The sequence below is a fragment of the Camelus bactrianus genome, chromosome 13 (genome assembly GCF_048773025.1).
Source record: "Camelus bactrianus isolate YW-2024 breed Bactrian camel chromosome 13, ASM4877302v1, whole genome shotgun sequence".
Classification (NCBI taxonomy): Eukaryota; Metazoa; Chordata; class Mammalia; order Artiodactyla; family Camelidae; genus Camelus; species Camelus bactrianus.
In genome coordinates this window covers 35,458,127-35,480,764 of record NC_133551.1, presented here as the reverse complement: position 1 = coordinate 35,480,764, position 22,638 = coordinate 35,458,127, and the positions used below count along the sequence as shown (strand labels likewise).

The window sequence follows — 22,638 nt, the reverse complement described above, 5'->3', positions numbered from 1 at the left end:
CCTGGAGATGGTAGCTTATGTGGCAGAAATTAAGGAACTTGATATGGGAAGATTATCCTGGATCATTTCAGGGAACCCAATATATTCACAGGAGTCTTTAAAAGAGGGAGACAAGAAGGACGTAAAGAGAAGATGTAACATTGGTGGCAAAGAAGGTGCTACATTGATGACTGTGAAGATGGAGGAAGGGGCCGTGAATCAAGGGGTACAGGCAGCCACTACAGGCTGGAGAAGTCAAGAAAATGGTTTTTCCCCTAGAATTTCCAGAAGAAGACAGCCCTTCATCACCCTGATTAGTCCATGAAGCTGGTTTCAGACTTTTTATATTTAGAATTATAAAAGAAAACATTGTGTTGTGTGAAGCCCCCAGGTTTGTGGTAACTGGTTACAGCAACAATTAGACATCAAATCCCCTCATTTGCTCTTTAGGAACAGAACTCACGAAAGAACTCTGGGTTCCTCACCTTCTCTGTTTCCTGGAGGTAAGCATCAATGAAGTCTCTTGCTTCAGCAGGATTCCAGTCTCTCTTGTGGTTTTCAATCACCTGGGCAACAAACATTTTCAGTTTCTCCCAGTTTCTAAAGACCCTTTGGTGGGATCCAGGGAGGAAGTTCATTATCCACGGAAAGATATCGTACAGCTGATTGAGAAAACAAAACAATCATGATCACAAGGTGGTACCAGTTTTCCACTTTTTAACACACTATAACCATCCCGTCTTTCCACCTCTATTTTCTGATTATATTTAACCTTTGGAGTTACAGTCCAGTTTTCTTATCTCTCACATCCTTCTTCTTAACTCCTCTGACCAAGCATGAATGCATCCATCCACAATACATCCAGTGTCAGACGACCCGTCACCACTCCAACTGCTTTGTCATCCCTGTATAATCCACCAGAATGTCCTACCTGGATGCTGTAAGAGCCTTCAACAGTTTTCCTGATTCCGTCCTTAATCCTGTTCAGCTCAGCTCCAAGGGGGATCATTTAACAGTTTAATCGATCATTTCACTTTTTTTTTTTTAACTGAAGCGCAGTCAGTTACTTTCTGTCTCTCAAACCTCCAATGACTTTCCATGACATTAAGACAAAATTCTACCTCATTCTCCTGGCCTGAAGGTCTCCATGAGCTGGCCCCTCCCACCCCTGTCTCCTCCTCTGCTATCCTCCCCGCCATTTTCCTCTCTCTTACTCTTTCCAGTGCAGCCTCATTGGCCTCTGTGGTAACACCCAGGATGTCCTTGTTTAGGTCCTTGCATTTGCTATTCCTTCCACCTGGAATGCTCTTCCTCTGAAATATGCATAACTCCAGCCCCTTACTTAATAAAAGTCCTATTCCAAGGCCACTTACTTGGGCCTGTCTTACCCAGTGATACTATAATTAGCAGAACTTCTTGCAGTCTCTTTCCATTACTTTATTTTGTTTTATTTTCCGTCTTGGCAATTATCACCAGTATGTGTGTGTGTGTGTGTGTGTGTGTGTGTGTGTTTGCATATGTGTAAAACATGTCTATCTGTCTATGCATACTTGTATCTATTTTAAACACATATATATTTATTTATTTGTCCCCATTATGATGTAATCTCTATGTGAGTAAGATATTTGAAGGGTGAAATATAGTACTTTTTTGAATATATTTTCTCTCATAATATCAGGTCAAAAAGAGATAGCATAACATAGTGGAAAATGACCGAGGTTTAAAGAGAAGCTGGCAGGAACTGGACTATTAGCTCTGTTGCTTTCTAGTTATAATACTTTGGTAATAATACTAGTAATACTAATGGTAAAAATGTGGTTTCTCACTACTTAAACTGGCTGCCAGTCAGGCTTGAGGGTTATTTTGGAGACCACATGACAGGAGACCCACCCCACACTTAACACAGAGCCTGTGGACCAGTATGCGGATTTGCTTAGACATGACGGTATCTCCTGGCACACATCAGGATGTTTTATTTCACCTTAAAGGACTGTTGGAAAAAGTCAACAGAGATAAGGTGTGTGTAGTTGTCCATCAAAGTACCTGGTCTCCTTTGCGTCTCTAAGAAATGCTTCTACCCCTGCCCCACTGCCCCATCATACCCACCCACCCCACCCAGGAAACTGTCTTCCCCAGGAACAGGCAGCTTTGTATCCCCTGAAATCTCATGACTTTCTAGGCTCTGTCCTAAGAAGAGGAAAGAAAATGGAAATACTGAACGGGTGCCTACCCTGATTAGAAGTGAGAACAGGGAACATTATTCAAAAATAACATTAACAATAATCACAAAAGCCCACATTCATTAGGCCCCTTTAATGTGCCAGGACTCATAGGAACTGCTTTATCACCTTTGGTGTGATGGGTCCAGAAAGCTCCAGACAAAGATGCTCGTCAGGTATAAATAACAGCAAACCCTCTTCTAGACATGAGACAGGATACCTCAGCACCTGGGGCTGATTATCCCTAGAATTTCCTTCCAAATCCAGAAAAGAGGCTGAGAGACCAAGAAGCTGAGCAGAGTTATTGACAGACTCACAGGCCCAGCAGGACAGAGGAGGAGGGCAGGCCCAGCAAAGAAGGGGTGAGGTTTGAACCCCCTACATGTCTACCTGACAGAAGTAGATGATTGACCACATCCAGAGTGGATGGGCATGTAAGGAGTGCAGCCACTTGGGGAACTGTTAAGTACTATTTATGTCCAAGTGAATCTGCAAGAGAAATGGAAGGATGTGCCCACGTGAACAAGTGAACAAAAATGTTCACAGCAACTTAATCACAACATCCCCACAGTGGAAGTCACCCAAGTAGTCATCAGGAGAGAAAAGAATAGCAAACAGTGCCATATTCACAGGATGGAAAACTAAACAGAACTCCTAAAAAGAGCAACTCATATATGAATCTCAAAACAATGTGCCCAGGGAGCACAGGGCACAGAAGAGAACTTCTGAGGGAGGACAGACATGGGGAGTTAGGAAGGGACATGGAGGGGAGGGACTCAAAAGTGATGGAGATATTTTACTTTTAAAGAAAAAACATACGTGCACAAGTGTAGGTCATGGGAAGTTTTGTACTTTACGAATGTTAATAACATTCTTTGTCTGTGATAAATATTTAACAATGTTATCCAAAATAGTAAACACAATAGATTGATTTCAAATATGTTTGTGTTAAAGACAATTTTTAAAAGGTTATGTTCTAGCTTATAAAAGAAGACCAGGAAGACCCCATCTTATCTGTGTCTGACATCAGCCCAATATCCTTATCCAAGGTAGGAAGTGAGAATGTCCCACCTGGCAGGACACTGATTCCTGCAGAAGTGTGATCTCATCCATTAGCCTCAGCAGCTCCTGGAACTGATCATTCTGGTAGTCAAAGTGCTCCCCAAATGTGATGGAACAAATAATATTGGATACCGCATTCTTGATTTTGATGTTGGGGTCGAAAGGCTGTCCTGGAGAGAGAAAATTGATGTCTTTCTCTTTTCTCTGAGGGTCTACCCTACATGACATATGACACACTGAGTACAGAATCACCACTGAGACTGTGGCTCCAGCACCCTCCACAGGGTCTGACCTACAGCAAGTACCCAATCAGTGCCTCTAAGTCAAACTGACCACCAGGATTTAAAATCAATAATGTGTTCTATACCCATCTTCTTGTGTCTAATTCTCCAGCTCCATGAGGGCCGGTCATGGTTAGTTGTTCACTGTTAACTCCTCAGCGCCCTACACAGTGCTGGGCACAGGGCAGGCACATGGGCTCTTATTAAGCATCTGGTCAGTGAAGAAATGAGCCGCAGTCTCCTGCACCTGTCCTATGACACACTCACTGTCCTATGACACACTCACCAGCCACCTCTCCTACTGCCTGGGTGAGGTAGCGGGCCTCTTCCTGAATGCATTCCTCTAAGCTCTTCTTTCCTAAACCAAAGTTCCTCAGTGTCATCAGGGCAAATCTTCTTTGTTCCTTCCATACCTGGCCATTGGACATGATCAATCCTGGGGAAAAGAAAGCCAGCATTATGAAAAGAAACCCAACACATGCCGTGGGGATGTGTGTTAGATGGGAGGAAGGAGGAGGGCTTTAAGGCACTTGAATCTATCCAGAGAAATAATCCCAAAGCTGTGGGTATAATGGCTAGTGTTTACTGATTGCTTGAAATGCCAGACACATTTGTATTTTTAATTCAATGAGTAATTTAGTACTCACAGAACCTCCCTGACCTAGGTTCTACCATACTGCCAACATCCTGCCCACAATTTTGTTGATGAGAAAACTGAGACAGATGGATAAAAGCAAACTCTGCAAGGACACAGAGTTAGTAAGCAGCTGAACAGGTTTTCAAATCCAGGCTGCCCCACTCCAAGCCAACAATTTGATTACGTATCATCTAAATATACTCCAGTGTTTCTTTTGCTACATACTACAATGCACTTATGGATTAGGCAAAATCCATACTCACAAGGAGTCAAAGCTCTAATTGAAGCAGAAATTTAAAAGATCAGTGAATCACTCAAGAAACCAGGGAAGTGTGAAGAGTCAGTGGAAAAAGAACAACACAGGAAAGGAAACAAAAAACGTCTTGGTGTGTTCCATACACCATCATTCATTTTGTAACACAACTGAGGCCACACTCCTTTCAGTCTTCACATCCAGAGCACCCTTCAGTCCCTTTTGCTGTCTGGCTTTGGCCTCCACCCTGTCCATGAAATGACCCCACCTGCTGTCAAATCCAGGATTCCTTTCGACCTCATCTGGATACGTCAGCAGCCCGAGACACTTGTCTCTTGAAACACTCTCTTCCAGTGGTGCTCAGGACCCCTCACTCTCCAGATTTTCCTCCTAATTCTCTGACCACAGGGAACTTACCATGTTTTTGTTAATTCCTCTAATTCTATCAAATTTCAAAATGATGCAGTTCTTCAAGATTCATGATCTTCAGGCCTCTTCTATTCCTAACCTAGACTCCATTTCTAAGAAAATCTCATTAACTCCTAAATTTTAAATGATGTCTACTGATAGTGAGCAACTATTTCTTCCTCAGCTCCAAGTGTATATACAAGTGTCTGCTTGACTCCGCTGATTCAAAGGGTTTCAAGCTCAGTGTATTCATGACTGAATTCCTTATTTGCTTCAAACTACTCCCCCGCCAGGCCAACCCCCACCTTGTCTTTCCCGAAATGTTCCTTCTTCCCTTTATCTGCCCACTTGGGTGTCCACCTGAATACCTCATTCTCCCTCCATTTAGGTCATCATGTCTTATAGGATTTACCTTCAGAAATCTTAAATCCATGTATCTTCACAGCCACTATCCTGGTCTAATCTACTCTACTTTCAATTATTGCTACCTTCCTATTCCAAGCTACCACATTTTCTAACCCAAAATGCCACAATAGTCTCTTACTCCCTTTATTCCATCTTAACATTGCAGCCTAGCTAAGTCTTTAAAATGTACAATGTGAATATGATGATTCCTTCCTCTACTTAAACCATTCAAGTTTCCATTTTTGTTTGGATTAGAACAACATCATTAACAAGAACATGCATGAAGGATCCTGGCCAGACGCAGCAGCTTCATCTCCATTTAATCCCTGCGCTGCCACACTGGCCCCCTTTCAGTTCCCCAAGTTCACTGTCCTCCTTCCCTCCTCAGAGGATTTTCATATTCTATTCCTTCTGCCTGACTGCTTCCTACCTGCATTAACTGTCATTTACATACATTAGTTTTTAGAATCTCAGGACTAGATTAGATACCACTAATGAGTACATGTGCTCTTATCTTCATAACACCAAGACTCTAAATATTAGCATAACTGATACTGTCATTCTGAGTGGAAGTATTTACATAACGATCATGATTTTGGCTGTTCTACTCACTGTTAGTTACATCACTCTTGCCTAACACCAGGTTTTATTTGGCAGATAATACGTAGAGTGAGCGATGTACAGGCAATGGATAAAGTAGTTCAAAGAGGAGTTGAGAAGCATTTGAAAAGAATGGTGCTTTTACAGAAGAATAGATTTGGGTTTTCCATTTAGATTTTTAAATCGGTAAGGTATTTAATGATCATTCTAAACGTTCAGGCCAAATTGCTCTAACACAGACTCAAAGGCTGGATATACCTTGCAGGGCTGAGCTTTAATATTAAATCATAAGGAGTTAGAGGAAAGAGGAGCCACAATATCAGCAGAAGGATGCAGATCCACATCCGTTTTCCTAGGGGAAGAGATGTCAGTGGGAAAGCAGAAAGAGAGACTGAGACCACATTTCCTCTTCCTCTTCTTGTAAGACACATCATGTAATTGAATGATGTGAACACTGATTTATCAAAGCATCCAGACTGAGTTCATGCAGGTCACAGAGATTCTCTCAAATCCATGACTTTGTGGCTGACCATGCCAGGTTGCCTGAGGCAGTGCCTTCAACAGGGAAATGCAGGCACACAGCTTCTGTCAGGGGCATGAATATTATGATGAGCCTGGTTCCTGGAATTTTGGAGAATTATAGTCACAGAGGCACTTCCACAGACCACAAGAATATCAACCATATGCATCTTACATCACTTCACACACTTACCTTTGTTCTTAAAGACACGTTCTATGAAAGGAGTTACGGGGCGGTTCGCAAAGTTTTGGCCCTGGTGCACAAAGGCTTCTTTGATTAAGGGCAATCCAGTTATAACAACGGAGGAAAAGTCACCAACTTCCAGCCTAAAAACATTCCCATATTTCTTCACAAACTGGAAAATAGCAAAACAGTCACCGTTGAATATGCACATCTGTGTGTCAAGGAATGAAGGGTGTGTGTGTATAGCTTGTACGGAGGGGAGTCTGTGCGTGCATGTGTGTGTGTGCACCATGGTCAGACAGGAATGTTTCTACTTTTTCCCATTTCCCTCCTGTGAACTAGATTTGGATTCAGTTTACTACAGGACAAAAACTTTCCTTATAGTCATTCATTTATACGTTCAACCTATTAACCAGAGCGAGCCTGTGCCATTTGTCCAAAGAACCAGTCATGAAGATACAACTATACTAAGATAGACAAGGTCTCTAACCCCAAGCATCTTAGAATTCTGTGAAAGGAGAGAAGCTAGCACATGAGATCATCAGAGGAGGCTGAGATATGTTTAGTGAACATCTGGTGTAACAAGCATGAACTTCTTAGCAAATCATATCTGTTTAACCATAAGAGAATGTCCCCTCCCCAACACATTCCAGGCAATAGAAAATTCAGTATACCTTGGGGCAGGTAAGGAGATGACCACACTAGGTCTGGGGCCACATGTAAATTTAACTTTCTGGTTGACCTGCTGTGAGCTCTCAGGAATTTTTCTTCCCTTTTTTTGAGCCTGCTATAAAGGGGAAAAAGTTATTCTTCCTTCACAGGGTTCTGTGAGGGAAATGAGAACAGCAATATGAAAGGCATTTTGGTTTCTGGTAACTGGCAGATAGTCACCGGAGACTCTGAGGAATGAATGGACTTTGTGTGCAAAAGGACGTAGATGGACATGGTCACGCTGACAGAATGAATGAGAGCACAGGGATGGTGCCCTGCAGAAAGGCACTCATGGCCACAGACAACCACATCCACTGGGTGCCATGTTAAGCACTTTCACAGCTGATCTCATTTAACTTCACAACTACCCTATAGAAGTAATAATTGTCTTTGTCTTTCAGAAAAGAAAAATGAGTAACAGGAAAATAACCTTGCCAAAGTGTGAAAATTATTGTGTCTTGGAAGGAAACTGGTCGGAATTATGTAGGCTATAAGGACAAACACGTGAACCTGAGATGGTGCTAGGACCTTACAGTTAAGTGGGGTGAGAGAGTACAAGTGAGAATGAGAATGAGACTGAGCAGGGCAGGGAGTTGGATAGAGAGAGAAAGAGAGGGAATGGCAGAGTGTGCAGGCGTGGCACGAGTGTACACAGGTGAGCAGGTATGTGCTGGTATGGCTTGGATGGCAGACAATCGTCATTAATCAACGTCTTCCCTGACCTGTTTCCTCAGAAGACAATTCTATGTAGACCCTGTCCCTGCTTCTTGTCTGTCAGGCTGTGTCCAGCTGCAGCCATGGTAGCAAACAGAAGCACTCATTTCCCCCAGGTGGCTTTGGCTTCTCCTCCCCAGCTGCCATGCACTTATGCTCCCTCTTGTCACATGGAGCTCCTTGGCCATTGTTGTCCAATCAGAGCAAATGTCACAGATTTAGTCACATTTCACCCACCCTGCTCCTATATTAAAGACCAACCCTGAAATCAGTCCTTCCATTGTCCTTTTGACCCAGAGTTTTCCACCAATGTCTGTTCAAATAAGTCCTGTTTTGATAGAAAGGGCAGAGCCAAGATTCCATCTCAAGCTGATCTGCTAAAACAAAAATGGCACGAATGTGATTCAAGAGTTTTTACTTCATCTTTGTGAATGCCTGGATGAACATCTAGGGATTTATGAAAAGAATTTCTTGATGAATTTAGAATGTACAGTAACAATGTTTCTGGGAGGGCTGAAAATGTCAGGTTAAGTTAGATGAATCCTAACTGACAATGTATACAATGGAATCTCAGGTGTTCTTGGAAGAGACTCAGCCCCCCATTAGCATTTCCTGAAATGAATGTCCTCAGAATTCCATCTCTGCCAACTCTCTGACCATGCATGTTTCTAGTCTGACAGAACTGGATCAAACACTTTCATGGTGTGAACACCATGTATTGAAGACAGTGATTGTTATATCCTTGAGTACATCAGGCCAGTCACTGCGCCAACGGCTTTACATGGAGGTAAATGTAGGACCCACAGTCACCTTGTAAGACTTTGTAAGGCAGGGAATACTTTTCAATATACAAAAACAAATGAGTCATTTAAAAAGAAAGACTGTAAGGGAATAAAGAAGATTAAAAATTAGATGGTTCAGGGAGCTAAAACAGGTTTAAAATCAGAAATGAAAACTGAAAGATGAAAATTAGTAACATAGGAGCTATAAAAGGCAAGTAAAATGAATGGTAGAGAGGAATTTAATATGAAGGATGAAAATTCCAAATGTAGAATTCACCACTTAAATAATAAATTAGAAGTAGTAAATATATTAGAATAAAAAATTAGACATGGTGAGCCAGTGAGAAAAGAAAATGAAACACAGATATAAAGTTGTGGAGGATTCCAGTGAATCTAAGGTCTTAAAGACAAAAATCAACAGAAAAAAACCATAAAAAGGAAAAAGGGAAAAATGAAGAGTGTACAGATTCTTATCCCAACTAGCAGTGGGTGAGGGTCCACTCCTCTGAACACTTACCAGTGCTGAGCAGTGGGGGAAGGGGGGGGCTGGGCACAAGGATGGCTAAGATGCTCTCTCTCACTCCCTAATTTGTATTTGAAAATGTCTCACTAATTGTATTTGTACTGCTTTTCTAGTTAAAAAGTATTTCTATCCAATAAAGCAAAAATGGAAACCTAAAGACATAATCCAGTAAAGCTTCACAACAGTGGTTCTTACCCTCTTTGATCACAGAATCCTTTACAAATCTAGTGTTCATCACAGATCTGCTCCCCAGCAAAATCCTGTACACATGAATACAGTTATGCACACAGGAACTTTCAGGGGTTCACCAGTGCCCTGGAGCCCATGAACTCCTGCTAAGATTATTGGTCTCACAGGTAGCTCTTGGGGTTATGCTAGGTTTCTGAGACTGGTCTGTGGAAATCAAATTCAAGTTCAATCCAACAGGTTTTTATGAACTGCTTCAGAGTTGGCAGGCACCTTCTGACATTACTATGTTATACTTGGGGGCAATACACAGTTCAATACCCTGTAGTGTTTTCCTAAAGTGTCAAAGTCTTTGGGGAAAGGCTGGCTACAGAAAAAGGTAAAGCTTCAGGGAAGATGATAAATGTTATAAATCTGTAAAAAGATACGTGAAGCCTTTGAAAGAAGAGACAAATTTCCACTCCAGACATGGGAGAAAAATTCTAATAGGAGATGGGAATTGGACCAGATCCTAAATGAAGGTCAGGGTGCCAGGGAAAGGACATGCAGTGTGAAGGCAAAGACTTTAGGCTGTGGGAATAGCATACACAAAAAGGGAGGAAGACGTGGGTGTCCAGGAACGAGTGACCGTCCTGTCTGTCTGGAGTGTGGGGTTCATTAAAGAGCGCTAAGCCTGTGGTTGGTCATGGCCAGGAGCTAGGGGCACAGGCCCTTATGCTGAAGGCGCTCACAATCTCATGGAGCTTTTAGAGAGGTCATCAGTTCTTATTATTACCATTCTGCATGATAATCCCTTGATGGGGGAAACTTAGGAAGCATTTTAAGGATCAGAGGCTAGGATCCATTCTTGGAAAAAAATACCTGTCATTTGTGAATGGCTGGCAAAGTAATGTGAGCTAGACTGAGGGTGTATTCATGTCAAGTGAAATACTGTAGATCTTGTTTTGTTTAAAATTAGAGGATTGAATTGAAGAGGTGATGGGAGTGCTGAGGAACTTGGAGTTTGAAGTCATATGAATACATTTGCCACCAGCTTCTGCTTGTTACTTTCTATGTGATTTTTGTTCAAGTTATTTAACTTCCCTGTGTGTCAGTTTCCAAATTTATTAAATGGGGAATATTACTAGTTCCTATCTTTAGGACAATGGTGATAAATAACCATAATATTAACTTTAATAAAAATTAATTATTCATATAGACATATTTGGGAGTGTATTTTAGCAAAGGGACTCTGGTAAGATATGGACAAATGAATAGAGGGGAAGTGGCCAGAAAGGGGATTGATTGAGCCCATGCAGCAATCAGGACAGACAATTGATGCCTCCTTTGCAACCAACAACTGGTTTTGAGTTTGTTACTATAAACTTTTGAAGAAAGTGGGGAGTGAAAGGTATGGAAATAAGCATCAACTATCTGTTAGGCACCATGGCATTAAACTGATATACATAAACTTATTTGATTCTTATAATAACTCTATAAAGAATTCCCAGTTTTCAGAAAAAGAGGCACAGAGATTTAGCTCATAGCTAGTGGGTGTTTAGTTGGGTTCTTTCTAACTTGTCTGTATGTCTCATCCTTAAGTGAAAGGATGAAGATAGTCCTCTCTCTTCTTCTGAGTGGTGGAGCTCCCTACGTGTTAGCTGGCCACGTGACTTCCCTATCAAAAATCACATTTTCCAGCTTCTGTGGGTGGTGCCATTGGGACATGAGCAGTGGGGATGAATGCATCTCTTGGGTCTTGATCTTAAATGAAAGGTGCTTCTCACCACCTGCCCCTTTCCCCCTTCAGTGGACTGGAACTCACATATGATGTTGCAAGATGAGAACAAGATTGAAGGAATTGGGGTTTCTGGATGACCTTGTGCTATAAAGCAACCTTCTATCCTGCACTTCCTGCCTACATCTGAACTCACTTGTGACAGAGAAATAAATTTCAATCTCTGTTACATCACTGTATTGTGAGATCTTTTCTTTTTTTTACAAGTAGTTTAATGTATATCTTCACTAACACACTTATCCACCTTATCTACCATTTCCCCACCTTAGTCTAAAGAGATTTTCTCTTATTTAAATGCTCGTGCAATAAGCCTTATAGCTGAGGTAGAGAGAGTCTGGAAAATGCAAGGGGAAATCAAGGAAGTTTCCTTTCATGCCATACAAACAGGCCAGTTTCTTCACTGCCCTCTCATTGTGTTTTAGCTCAGATCACTTTTGTCAAATAAAAATCTCCTGTCCCCTTTACTCCAAGTAGCCACTTGCTTAGCATTCCTTTCAAGTTCACCTAAATTTATTTCCACATTCCACCGAGATTATCTCCAGGGTTTCCCATTCACAGTGATCCCATCTAATGTCATCTCATTTAGTTACCAAAAGTTTACACCACACATTTTGTCATATACTTCTTGTACTATGCCTGTCATGTGATGAGCAATTCATTAAAATCTGTTGAATAAATTAATCCCTGAATAAATCAATTATCCTCTGTCATAAGATGTCAGGTAGCATAACCAGAGTAAGGTATATGAGTCAAACAGTCCTGGTTCAAGTCCTTTTTTGGCTATTATCCATATTGAATAACTTGGACAAGTCACTACATACTTTTTGGTCAGTTTCCTTGGTGGTTAAATGGAAACAATCAGAATTTTCCTAACTTGTGTGCCTTTTTTGAAGACTAAATGAAAATGAACATATAACTGTATACATGATCTGGCAGATAGGTCATACTTAATGTTTCCAAATTTCTAGAATGTAATTTTAATTATGACTAAGTCATAGCATTTAACTCCATTTGTTGAACTCCATTTTGCTTTAAAGACCAAAATGTAACAATTGTAAATCTATACAAAATAAAACTTAACAGTTCTGATAAAAGAAAAAAATCTTCAGGCCAGAGATAAGACCCTAGGCTCAGTTTAATCTCTGGCCAGTTTTATGACTTCAGGCACATAATTTATCCTCTCTAGTCATATCCATATTAGTGGTAAAACAAGAGCACAGGTCAGGTTTCTGATTCCACACAAGATGGAGTAAAAGCCTCCCACTTTACTCTTCCTACTCATCGCTGATTAGCACAGACAAAAAATAATTCTAATAAAATCCTGTTCTCTGTAGCCAAAGGATCTGAAAAAGATTGGTCCACCAGGATGAAACATTTCAACATTTCTACCTTACTGTTCTGGAGGCAAGTACCATGAAAAAAAGATGTGACCTTCTTCTACTCTAGTTGGGGGGCTACAGCAGTGGAGAATGTGGGTGGAAATTTGACTTCACAGAACCTCAGCAACAACAAGGCAATGCCTCTCTCCTGCTAAGTCTTTGAGCTAAATTGGGACTATCACCCCCTGATCTGCACTAAAGAGACTCCTTGGAGTAGTCAGTGGGCAAAATCTGATTTCTACCACACTACAGAAATAAGGAGGCATCCGTTCCCCATGGAGGAGACATGGGGAGATCTCTAACTTCCATCCTTGCCCCCTGCAGTAATAGGAATAGGCTATCCTACTGGGAATGGGGCCCAGTCTTCTTTCCCCACCCTCACTCTCTCCAGCCTGCACTGATGAGAATGTGGGCTGGAGTCCTGAGGGGTAGACCAGTATAACACTGCAGAGGTTCTATAAACTAAATGGACATTTGAACCACAATACACAAAAGTGAGCATTCTGAACATAAACAGGTTGACCATCTGCCAAAATGTTAGATTTACATATACTCCAGAGGCATCTAACAAAATACACCAAATGGCCAGAAAAGAACCAAGGAAAGCTCAACTTGAATGAGTTGAAACCAATACTGAGAGGATAGAGACATTGGAATTATAGGATAAAGATTTTAAAGCAGCCATTGTAAGTATGTTTCAATAAATAATTACATTCTCAAAAAGTTAAAAAATAGAAAACCTTAGCAATGAAATAGAAAATATACATAAGAACCAAAGAGAAATCTTACAAATAAAAAATAAAATAACTGAAACAAAAACTCAATAGAGCAACTCAATGGCAGAGTGTTAATGATAGAAGGATCAGTGAAATTAAAGACATCAATAGAAAGTATCCAATTTGAGCAGCACAGAGAAAATGGACTGAAAAAGAACAAAAACTCAGCTTCAGGGACTGATGTTAGAATACAAAAGGTCTATCTCCTGTGACATCAGTGCCCAAAAGTACTAAAAGGAAAGGAAAAAAAGAAACCTTGTTGTGAAAAAATATTTGAAGAAATCATAGTTGGAAATTTCTCAAACGTGGTACCAGAAAACGCCTACAGATTCAAGAAGCTGTGAGTGAATCCAATAAATCCAAAGAATTCAACAGCCACATATCATAATCAAATCTCTGAAAACTGATAACAATGGAAACATCTTGAAAGCACGCAGAGGAAAATAACTCATTACTCATGGAGAAAAAAAACAACTCAAATTACAGCAGATTCCTTATCAGAAACTAGGGAGACCAGAAAGAAGTAGCACAATATGCTTAAGAATACAAGTTACTGTCAACCCAGAACTCTATATCCAGTAATAATGTACTTGAGAAATGAAGGTGAAATAAACACATTTTTAGACGATAGAAAGCTAGGAGAATTTTTTGACTGCAGACCATTTCTAAAGGAATGGCTAAAGAAAGTTCTACAGTTAGGAAAGAAAGAGCAAAAAAGTGTAAATAAATGGGTAAATACAGTAGACTTCTCTTTTTCAATGTAAAAAATTGTGTTTGACAGTTAAAAGCAAAATTATAATACTCTCTGATGTAGTTCTCAATGTATGTAGAGATAATATTGAAGAAAGTTTACATAATGGGGAAGGTAAAAGGACCTAAAGTTTAAGGTATCTATATTCCTCCTGAAGTGATAAAGTGTTGATTCTTATTTTAATAAGCTGTGTAGCTATAGCATATAATGTTTACAGCAAGCACTTAAAACACAATACAAAGAGATATACTCAAAAATACTATAGATAAATAAAAACAGAATCATAAAAAATGTTCAAGTGACCCACAGGAAGATACAGAAGAAAGAGAGGAATGAAATACAAAGTAAAAAAGAAAATAAAAAGTAAACTGGCAGATTTTGAGGTTAACATATCAATAATTACGTTAAATGTAAATAATTTAAATTCATCAATAAAAAAGGCAGGGGTTGGCAGAATTTTTTAAAAATGACCCACCTCTATGCTATCAACAAGAAACTCATTTCAAAGTAACCATATAAGTTAAGGTTAAAAGTGAGTGAATGCAGAAGCATATACAATGCGAATCCTAATGAAAAGAGAGCTGGTGTGCTTATATTACATCAGACAAAGTAAAGTTCAGGCAAAGAAAATTACCAGAGATAAAGAGGAACATTACTTAATAATTAAAGAGCCAATTCACCAAGATAACATAACAATTTAAATGTGTATGCACCACATAAAAGAGCTGCCAAATATATAAATGAAAAGTACCAGAACTGACTAGAGAAGTAGAGGAACCTGTAATTATATTTGGAGACTTCAACATGCCTCTTATAGTCATCGAGAGAATCGGTAGATAAGAAGTCAGCAAGGGTACAGAAGAAATAAAGAACACAGTCATCTAATTTTATCTAATTGACATATAGTATAGAACACCTGACAATGGCAAAATGCATTTTTCAAGTATGCATGGTGCTGTATCTTGGGTCATAAAACCAACCTTTACACAGTTTTTAAAACTTGAAATCATAAGAATATGTCCTCAGACAACAATGGACTCAAACTGGAAATCATTAACAGGAAAACAAAAACAAAAGCAAGAAAATCTCCCAATACTTGGAAATTAAACAACACATTTCTTAAACAAGGGGACAGGTTTAGGAGCCTAGGTTTGGAATTCTGTACACTAATTCTGTCATTTAGTAGTAGCAATTGGGTGTTTCTCCTGGAAAGTGACAAACACCTCTCCATTTGAACTTGAGCATACACTATAGGCTTGTGTTTAAAGTGCTCCAGGTACTTTCTAGGGAAAGGGAAACTAATATTTGCTGGGTACCTACTATTAGCTATATTAATATTTACCATTCACTGTTTTATTTAATATTCACAACTACCTATCACAGTTGAGCAAAGGACCAGTGCTGAGAGGCAGGGAAGCAGCTAAAGATTCTTGGGAGAGTGTTGGATGCCGGAGAGAATTTTAAGAAACTCAGAACGGCCAGTTTCGAAGCCCTGATGGGAGATGATCACAAAAAGTGGAAAGAGGCTACAAGAAGTGTTCCAAATGGCTCCGTAGGGAGTCTGAGATTGAGGTGCAACTGGGAAGTAGGGAGAAAATCTAAGCAGAGGAATGACATTTTAAATGATCACTTTAGTGAGAGTGGATTGCAGATGGAGGAGGCTGAAGGTGAGGGGCTCTGTCCTTGTGGGGATCAGAGTAATTAAGTTGAAATGTGGTGAGGATCTGGTAGTAGTACCACCATTTTACACATGGGAAAAGTAGTCTCCAAGAGGGAAAGTGTAGTGCTTTCCCCCCCAAGGGTATTAGTTTAAAAAGAATAAGGTGATTATAAGTAGTGTGTTCCAATAATCTGTAACATGACACACAATTAAATGACTTGAAGACCATATCATGTCTGGCACACTTAAGTAGTAAACAGTTTAGAATATTTCATCCCTGGAAAGGGCTGGTGGAATCATGCCAATTGATGGTGCGGAAAAGAAGTCTTAGATCCTGGTGTATCCTGGTTTCTGCTTTAGCGTCAGAGACCCTACTCACCCCCCGATTCCCCCATCCCCCCAGCCTCCTACCCTTGGTACCCAGAGTGGCCCTTGTCCTGCAGATCAGGGTCAGGACGCGGCTGGACACCTTCCCCTGCTCTTACCCGCTGAAGCGACAGGTGCACATTCTCAAAATCCAGATGGAAGAGATGTCCTACGAAGGGCAGGCGCAGAGGTCCAGGCGGGTAGTTCTTCGGGTGACATTTTCTGATGAAATCAGCAAAGAAAAGAAAGGCTATGGCACCCAGTAGGAGAGTGCGGAGACTGAGCACCCCCCAGAGGGCCGCCGCCAGGGAGCCCAAGGACCCAAGCATGGCTTTGTTGTCCTCTTGCTCTTCCTGGTTCTGAACGGTGCTGTCCCCGAGGCCCTGACTGTGAGGTCCCTGCCCCGCCCACCCCGCCCCTAGCCCCGCCTCTGCCCTGTGGTGCCTGGCTCCCAGTGGCACCTGTCCTGCCAGACCTTTCAGGGATTTACCCTGGCCTGTCTCCTGTCGCCCCCAAACCAACCAGCCCCCATCTGGTCCTCTCCATCAGTTCTCCCCCACCTAGCCATCCTGTCACACACCTGATGCCAGGAACCAGATTCCTGGGATAACATGCTTGGGCTTTGGAAAAGGCCAGGGTAGGAACCTTTTTATTTGCTATTTAGAAAGCCTACCACTCTGAGAACACAGGCCTCTAGGGTTTATGGTTTCACTGCATCTCTGAGAGCACTGCAGATATTTGAGCTCCGTGTTTTCAATGACCCTCTCACCCAATGATTGGAACTGCACCTGGTGAACTTTAATCAGGAAAACAGCAGCATCTGACACTTCTCGGGCGCTTGCTATATACCAGGCGTTGCTTCAACCTCTTTACATAAATTGCTTAATTCTGGCAAAATTTTGCAGGTGCTTTCTTCCTTCCATCTTACAGTTGCAGAAACTGAGACAGAGGATAGGCACTAAATAGGTGGTGAGTAAATGAACCCACCCATCTGCAACACATCTAAAGGACTCCTTGTATTTGTAACTGTTTTGAAGATTAAGAAGCATTACCTCAAAGCTCCTAGCACTGAGGCTAGTCCTTAAAAGGTGCTTAATGAACTCTGAAGCTGGGTGTCTTAGTCCTTCTCCTTTTTGGCTTGCTTAGTGAGAGCCTTTCTCTGAAGACCCAAGACAGTGTAGGACCCCAAGTTCCAACCTTTCATGCCACCTTTGTGTGCCTACCTGTGTCTCACCTTATGTGAGATGCTCAAAACATGAAACATAGTTCTGGGATAGTATAGCACATACTCAGGTACTCAGCATACATAGACAGCCTGCTGAATATCTTGTCTTTGAAGGAAATAAAATAAGACAGCATTGAAGCCTCTTTTCTATCTTCCAAAGTTCAGAGGAAGACACCAGCCAGAGTTTAGGATTTAGTCTTTCACTCCACATTTTCCTTTTTCACTACAGTTGTTATGCACTCATGCAGTGTTTTTAATGTTTATGTAAATCCTATTTTAAAAAGAATTATCCTAAAACTGATTTTTTTCCTCAGTATTAGTATTTGAGATCTATCTGGGTTGATACATGTGGTTTCTTTCATTCACTGTAACAGCTATGACGTATTCTACCACTACACCACTCTTTTAATTGGTGTTAAGTTGTCATATAACTTTATGTTATTTTCAGACTTAACACAATGATTCACCTGAGCAAAGTGATCACACAAGGCATCTAGTTAACAACCAATACTATACATAGTTACAAAAGCTTTTCTGGTGATGAGCACTTTTAAGATCAACTATCTCAGCAACTTTAAATTATGCAGTACGCTATTATTAGGTTAGTCACTATGATGTAGGTTATATCCTCATGCCTTGCTTATTTCATAACTGGAAGTTTTTACCCTGACCACTTGCATCCTTTTGGCCCAACCCCTACCCGCCACCTTTGGTAACCACCAGTCTGTTCTTTGTGTCTTTGAGCTCCAAATTACTTTTTGATTTTGTTTTGTTTTTTTCTTTTTTAGATTGCACTATAAGTGAAATCATTAAATACTTGTCTTTCTCTGAATTATGTCACTTAGTAGACTGCCTCTGAAGTCCATTCACACTGTTGCAAATGGCAAGATGCTCACTTGGAGCACCAGTGATGGACTTCTGGAGGTTCACAGAGGCACAGCCCCACTAAAGGATTTATAAGGATCCTGTGGTCAGTAGGGAGGAAAGTATATAGTTCTGTGAACCAAGCGAGGAAAAGATCACATGGCTTAGAAAAAAGGTACAGAATTAACCAAAGGCTTCATCTGAAAAACCATAATAGCATTACGACTACTGTTTAATCTATTACATGCCTAGCACACTGTTACTTTTTTTAATATATATATTACCCTTATATTTATATAATATGTTTACATACTAATAACTTAAGTATAATATATTATAAGATATTTATGTATTTAACATATTTAACTACATATTAAATATGTTACCATATTACCAGATAGTAACAATGTAACCATATATATACAAAAACATGTGCACATATTTGGTCATTGAAACAATTAAAATGAAGGCTTATCAGATACTTTAAGATAAGTTATGTTGCAGTAACTAACAATCCCACAACCTAGTGGCTTGCAGCAAAACAGGTTAATTTTCACATCTCATGTTCACCGTGAATCAGATATGACTCTGCTTCTTGTCTTTGTCTCCTGCATGTAGGCTGACAGACACTTATCTGGGACATCAGTGGTCTCATGGCAGAGAACAAAAAAATATGTTGAACTTTGAGCTGGCTCTTAAGCACTCAGAAGTGACTCGTGGAACTTTCGTTCTCATTTGACAGGCCAAAGCAAATGACATGGCTATTCCTGTATATATCAGAGTGGTTAGATGTATATATTGGTCCACTGGGAGAAGTATTACAAAGGAAGGCTACAAAGGAGGGACAGGGGATTTTTTAACCCATCTCATAATTCACAGCTGTGTTACGTCTTCCATTCTACAGTTCAGGAAATGGTTTCAGGAAAGGAGAGTAGCCCATTTAATTTGCAAGGAGATATAAATAAATGAGAAAACTGGAATTGAATTCAGGCCAATATAACTCCAAATTCCAGACCCCCATTTCATCTAAATCTCCATGCTGCCCTCCCTGAGTCTTTTAATGTTGCTTTATGTGGATTAGAGCCCTGTGACATCTTTGGACCCTGGATCTATTTGGCAAACAGAAGCAGCTATTTTGACCCTCACTGTTGTAACCGTCCTCAGTGACTCGTGCCAGCCCCTGAAAGTGACCCTTTGCATTTGACCCTTTATTTTTGCTTAGATTAATTTCTTACTTGTTACAAAAGCAGAGGGAAAGGTTCTTTGGTGTAAATAGCAATACAAATAGCCTGCAGTGGATGCACATAAACACAGTGTGACCCAGATACTACAAAGTACCCATCAAGGGAGATCAGCCTGTTCTTGAGAAACAAGCATGGGGAAATGGAGTAGGTGGTGCTGTTCCAGAAAGCCAGCTGGGAAATGGAAGGGAAACAGTGAGATGAGATCAAGCCTGCCCTCCTCCAATGTTTTCATGATTATAACAAGCTGTCATCAGGACTGAGATGTAGGTCATTGAAGTGAGGTGACAAGGATAGAGGAGCAGTGGCAGAAATCAGATTCTGGACAACAGGTGCAATCTGGTACCAACCCACAGTGATTCTACCTTATTTTATTCATTAACTCGCCAGTTACTGAACCTACCACATCCCAGGTATTGTTGTGATGTTAAACAAGCCAGATACTGTTCCACAAGGAATCCTCAAGGAATGTACTAGAAACAATTGCTATGTAACAGTGCATCTCAAAATGTAGTGTCTTAAAACAATGACCATACATTTAACTCAGAAATCTGAGGTTGGCAATTTAGACCAAGTTCAGTAGGGCTGCTCTGGTCCCATTTGGGTTCACTCCCGCATGCATCCAGCTGCTGCGTTTGCCCGGGTCCAGCTCATCGCGGGTGGTCTTAAGCACAGCTCTGGTGACTGGCCAGCTGTCAGCTCAGGCAATGTGACAGAAATGACCGAGCCATGTCATCCATCATGCTAAGATGGGCTTGTTTAAATGGTAGTAGCAAAGTTGCAAATGAACAGGCAGAAGCACAAAAAGCTCTCTTGAGCTCCTGTACAGAAAAGTTCTCTCATTACATTCTTTTTGTCCCAACTGGTCAACAGGCCACACTAAAATAAAGGGAAATATAAGTAGATTCCGTCTCATAAAGGGGCGTGTTCTAAAGGGGCATGAAAGGGGAGTCAGTGTAGCAACAGGCATTATGATGACCATTTTGAAAATGCAGTGTCTCGGGAGAGAGGGCTTTTGGAAGGGAACCCCACTCCATAATGTGACAGGTGTGGGACTTAATGTGGACCCTGTGGCACCGCCAGCTCGGGGTCATCGTGAACCCCAGCAAGAGGACCGCCTGCAGGGGTAATATGGCCTAAGAGGAGCTGAATTCCCAGGTGCCGGGAGAGAGAGGCTTTAGGTGAAGGCAAAGCATGGCACCCCCAAGTGTGCTGCCTGTGGAGGGCCCTGGTGGAGCGAGGGTGGCAGAGGTGAGGCGGTGGGGGTGGTCTGGAAGGAGGGAGCACATGGTGCCTAGAGAAGATGTGGCTGCAGCCCACCCACCTCGCCTGGAAAGCGTCCTCTCCTATAACTGGGTTGAGCAGGGGAGCTAAATTAACCAGTTTAGGAAGTTGTTTAAGTTGTGCACTTACAGGGCTACACATTGTGATGAACAAAATGAGTCTTCTTGGGAACGAGTGTGACAAGAGGAATGATTGTCATCTAAGTGTGACAGAAAAATGATAGGTCCTACCCTATAAAATTTCACTCAGAGGCAAAATGGAATAGTTCACAGAGTGGTGTGGGCACGGCAGGGAATAAGGCTTCACTGTCCCTTGTACTCCATTGAGTCCCAGTCCAACAGTCTGCCACACACGGGACTCCTGTTGGTGAATTTTATCCTCCCCACAACATAGTGAGTTTCCTGCCCTCGGATCCATGGTTTAAAGGAAGAAAATAAAGGCTTTTGGGCTAAATGTGTTGCTGAGAGTCACAGGAAGGAGTTGAGAGACCAAACCTGTGCCCTAGTGCTCCCTCCCTCCCACTTGGTAGCTTAGAATCAAGCAGTCTTGAGTTAGATCAAGGCGAGAAAATCTTGACACTCAGGTGGACCAATGATGTTCCCTATTCCAACACAGAAACTCTCTCAGGAACCTGTCCTTGTTAAGAGAAACCTAGCCAGCCCCAACCTCCTGTCTGTAAACCCACAGAGCACTGGGAGGTGGCCTCTCTGCTGGCCACTCTCCCTAGTGCACCTATACCAGCCCTCCATGACCTGGACACATCCATACACACTGAGGGTATCCTGAGCGTTCTCTTTCTCCACTTGTAAGTCCTCCAACCTCCAACCTGATTTAAAACTTACACTGCATCATGTGTGTCTGTGTCTCTCTGCCGGACAGGGGTAGAGGAAGAGTCACAGCCTGGGTGGTTTCTCAGCAAAATCTGTGCCTCATCCATGAATCCACAGGAAATGTCCTGTGCTTGCACACCCTGTGTCAGACACTGATCCAAATGAAGCGGGAAAGGGGCCCTGGAGCTTCCAAAGTAGACGAGGGATAAGAGAGCTACGAAGTGCAGAGAACAAAAGCTGTGTGTCCTACTTGGACAGGAGGAGAGTTCATATTTTAGAGTCTCTCCAGTGAGCTTTGGGGAAAAAAGGAGTCATTTTTCATGGCCAGAAAATTCAATGACCCCAGTCATGTAAACTCAAGGTTTCTCATTGTGTTCACAGTCTGTCGGTGTCTGGGTCCCCCTGCATTGTTAGGTCAGGATGTGAGCTGAAGGGTGTTAGTTGTATTCTACATTTAAATTCCTGCCCTTCTAGAATCACGGAAAATGCACAGCAGGCAGGAATGGAACTCGGAGATGATTTTTTAAATTTCTTAATTATACAGATGAAAAGACTGAGCATATCATGGAAAGTATTTTGGCCAATTTCTTAGTCTCCTAGTGGGTGATGTCACTGGGGGGAAGAAAAAAGTGGGAAACAAGATTTCAAGTGTTCTGAAAGTTCAAGATCTGATTTCATTGGTTTTCTTCTGGAAATATCATTCGGTCTGTTTTCTGGAGATGCAACTTTCCAGGAGGAAACAAAGAAAGTGCACAGAGGAGGGCAGCTGCCCTTCTCACTTTCTGCTCTTCCCCCAGCCAGGAAGGACCGACTCCTGCTCCCGCACGCAGGGACACACGACCCTTTCTTCCATACTTACTCCTGGCTTTCCCTGATAGGCTCAGACTAGCTCCAGCCAAACTCTCTCCTACTGTCTCTTGTCCCTCCCTTCCTATTTGTGTTTCCCTTTCTATGCTGCTCATTGAATTGGCTTTTCTCTGAATCCCAAACAATAGAAAAGAAAGGCCTATTTTGTTCTAAGC

The 22,638-nt window shown here is 41.5% G+C and overlaps 1 protein-coding gene across 3 annotated transcripts in view; it reads right to left on the bottom strand.

The window, feature by feature from the left end:
* Positions 1 to 16,559, bottom strand: part of LOC105064834 (cytochrome P450 2J2-like) — a 32,566-nt gene extending 16,007 nt beyond the window's left edge. For 2 of the 3 annotated variants that reach the window (XM_010949859.3, XM_074376376.1), the window contains exons 1-5: positions 16,292 to 16,558; positions 6,557 to 6,719; positions 3,828 to 3,977; positions 3,270 to 3,430; positions 465 to 641 (exon numbers count right to left, since the gene is read on the bottom strand). In XM_010949859.3, the coding sequence (XP_010948161.2) occupies positions 465 to 641; positions 3,270 to 3,430; positions 3,828 to 3,977; positions 6,557 to 6,719; positions 16,292 to 16,501 (861 nt within the window). In that variant the 5' untranslated portion in view covers positions 16,502 to 16,558. Of the gene's footprint in view, positions 1 to 464; positions 642 to 3,269; positions 3,431 to 3,827; positions 3,978 to 6,556; positions 6,720 to 16,291 lie in introns of all 3 variants that reach the window. The other variant, XM_074376375.1, reaches the window with a different exon arrangement.
* Between the last annotated feature and the right edge of the window lie 6,079 nt (positions 16,560 to 22,638).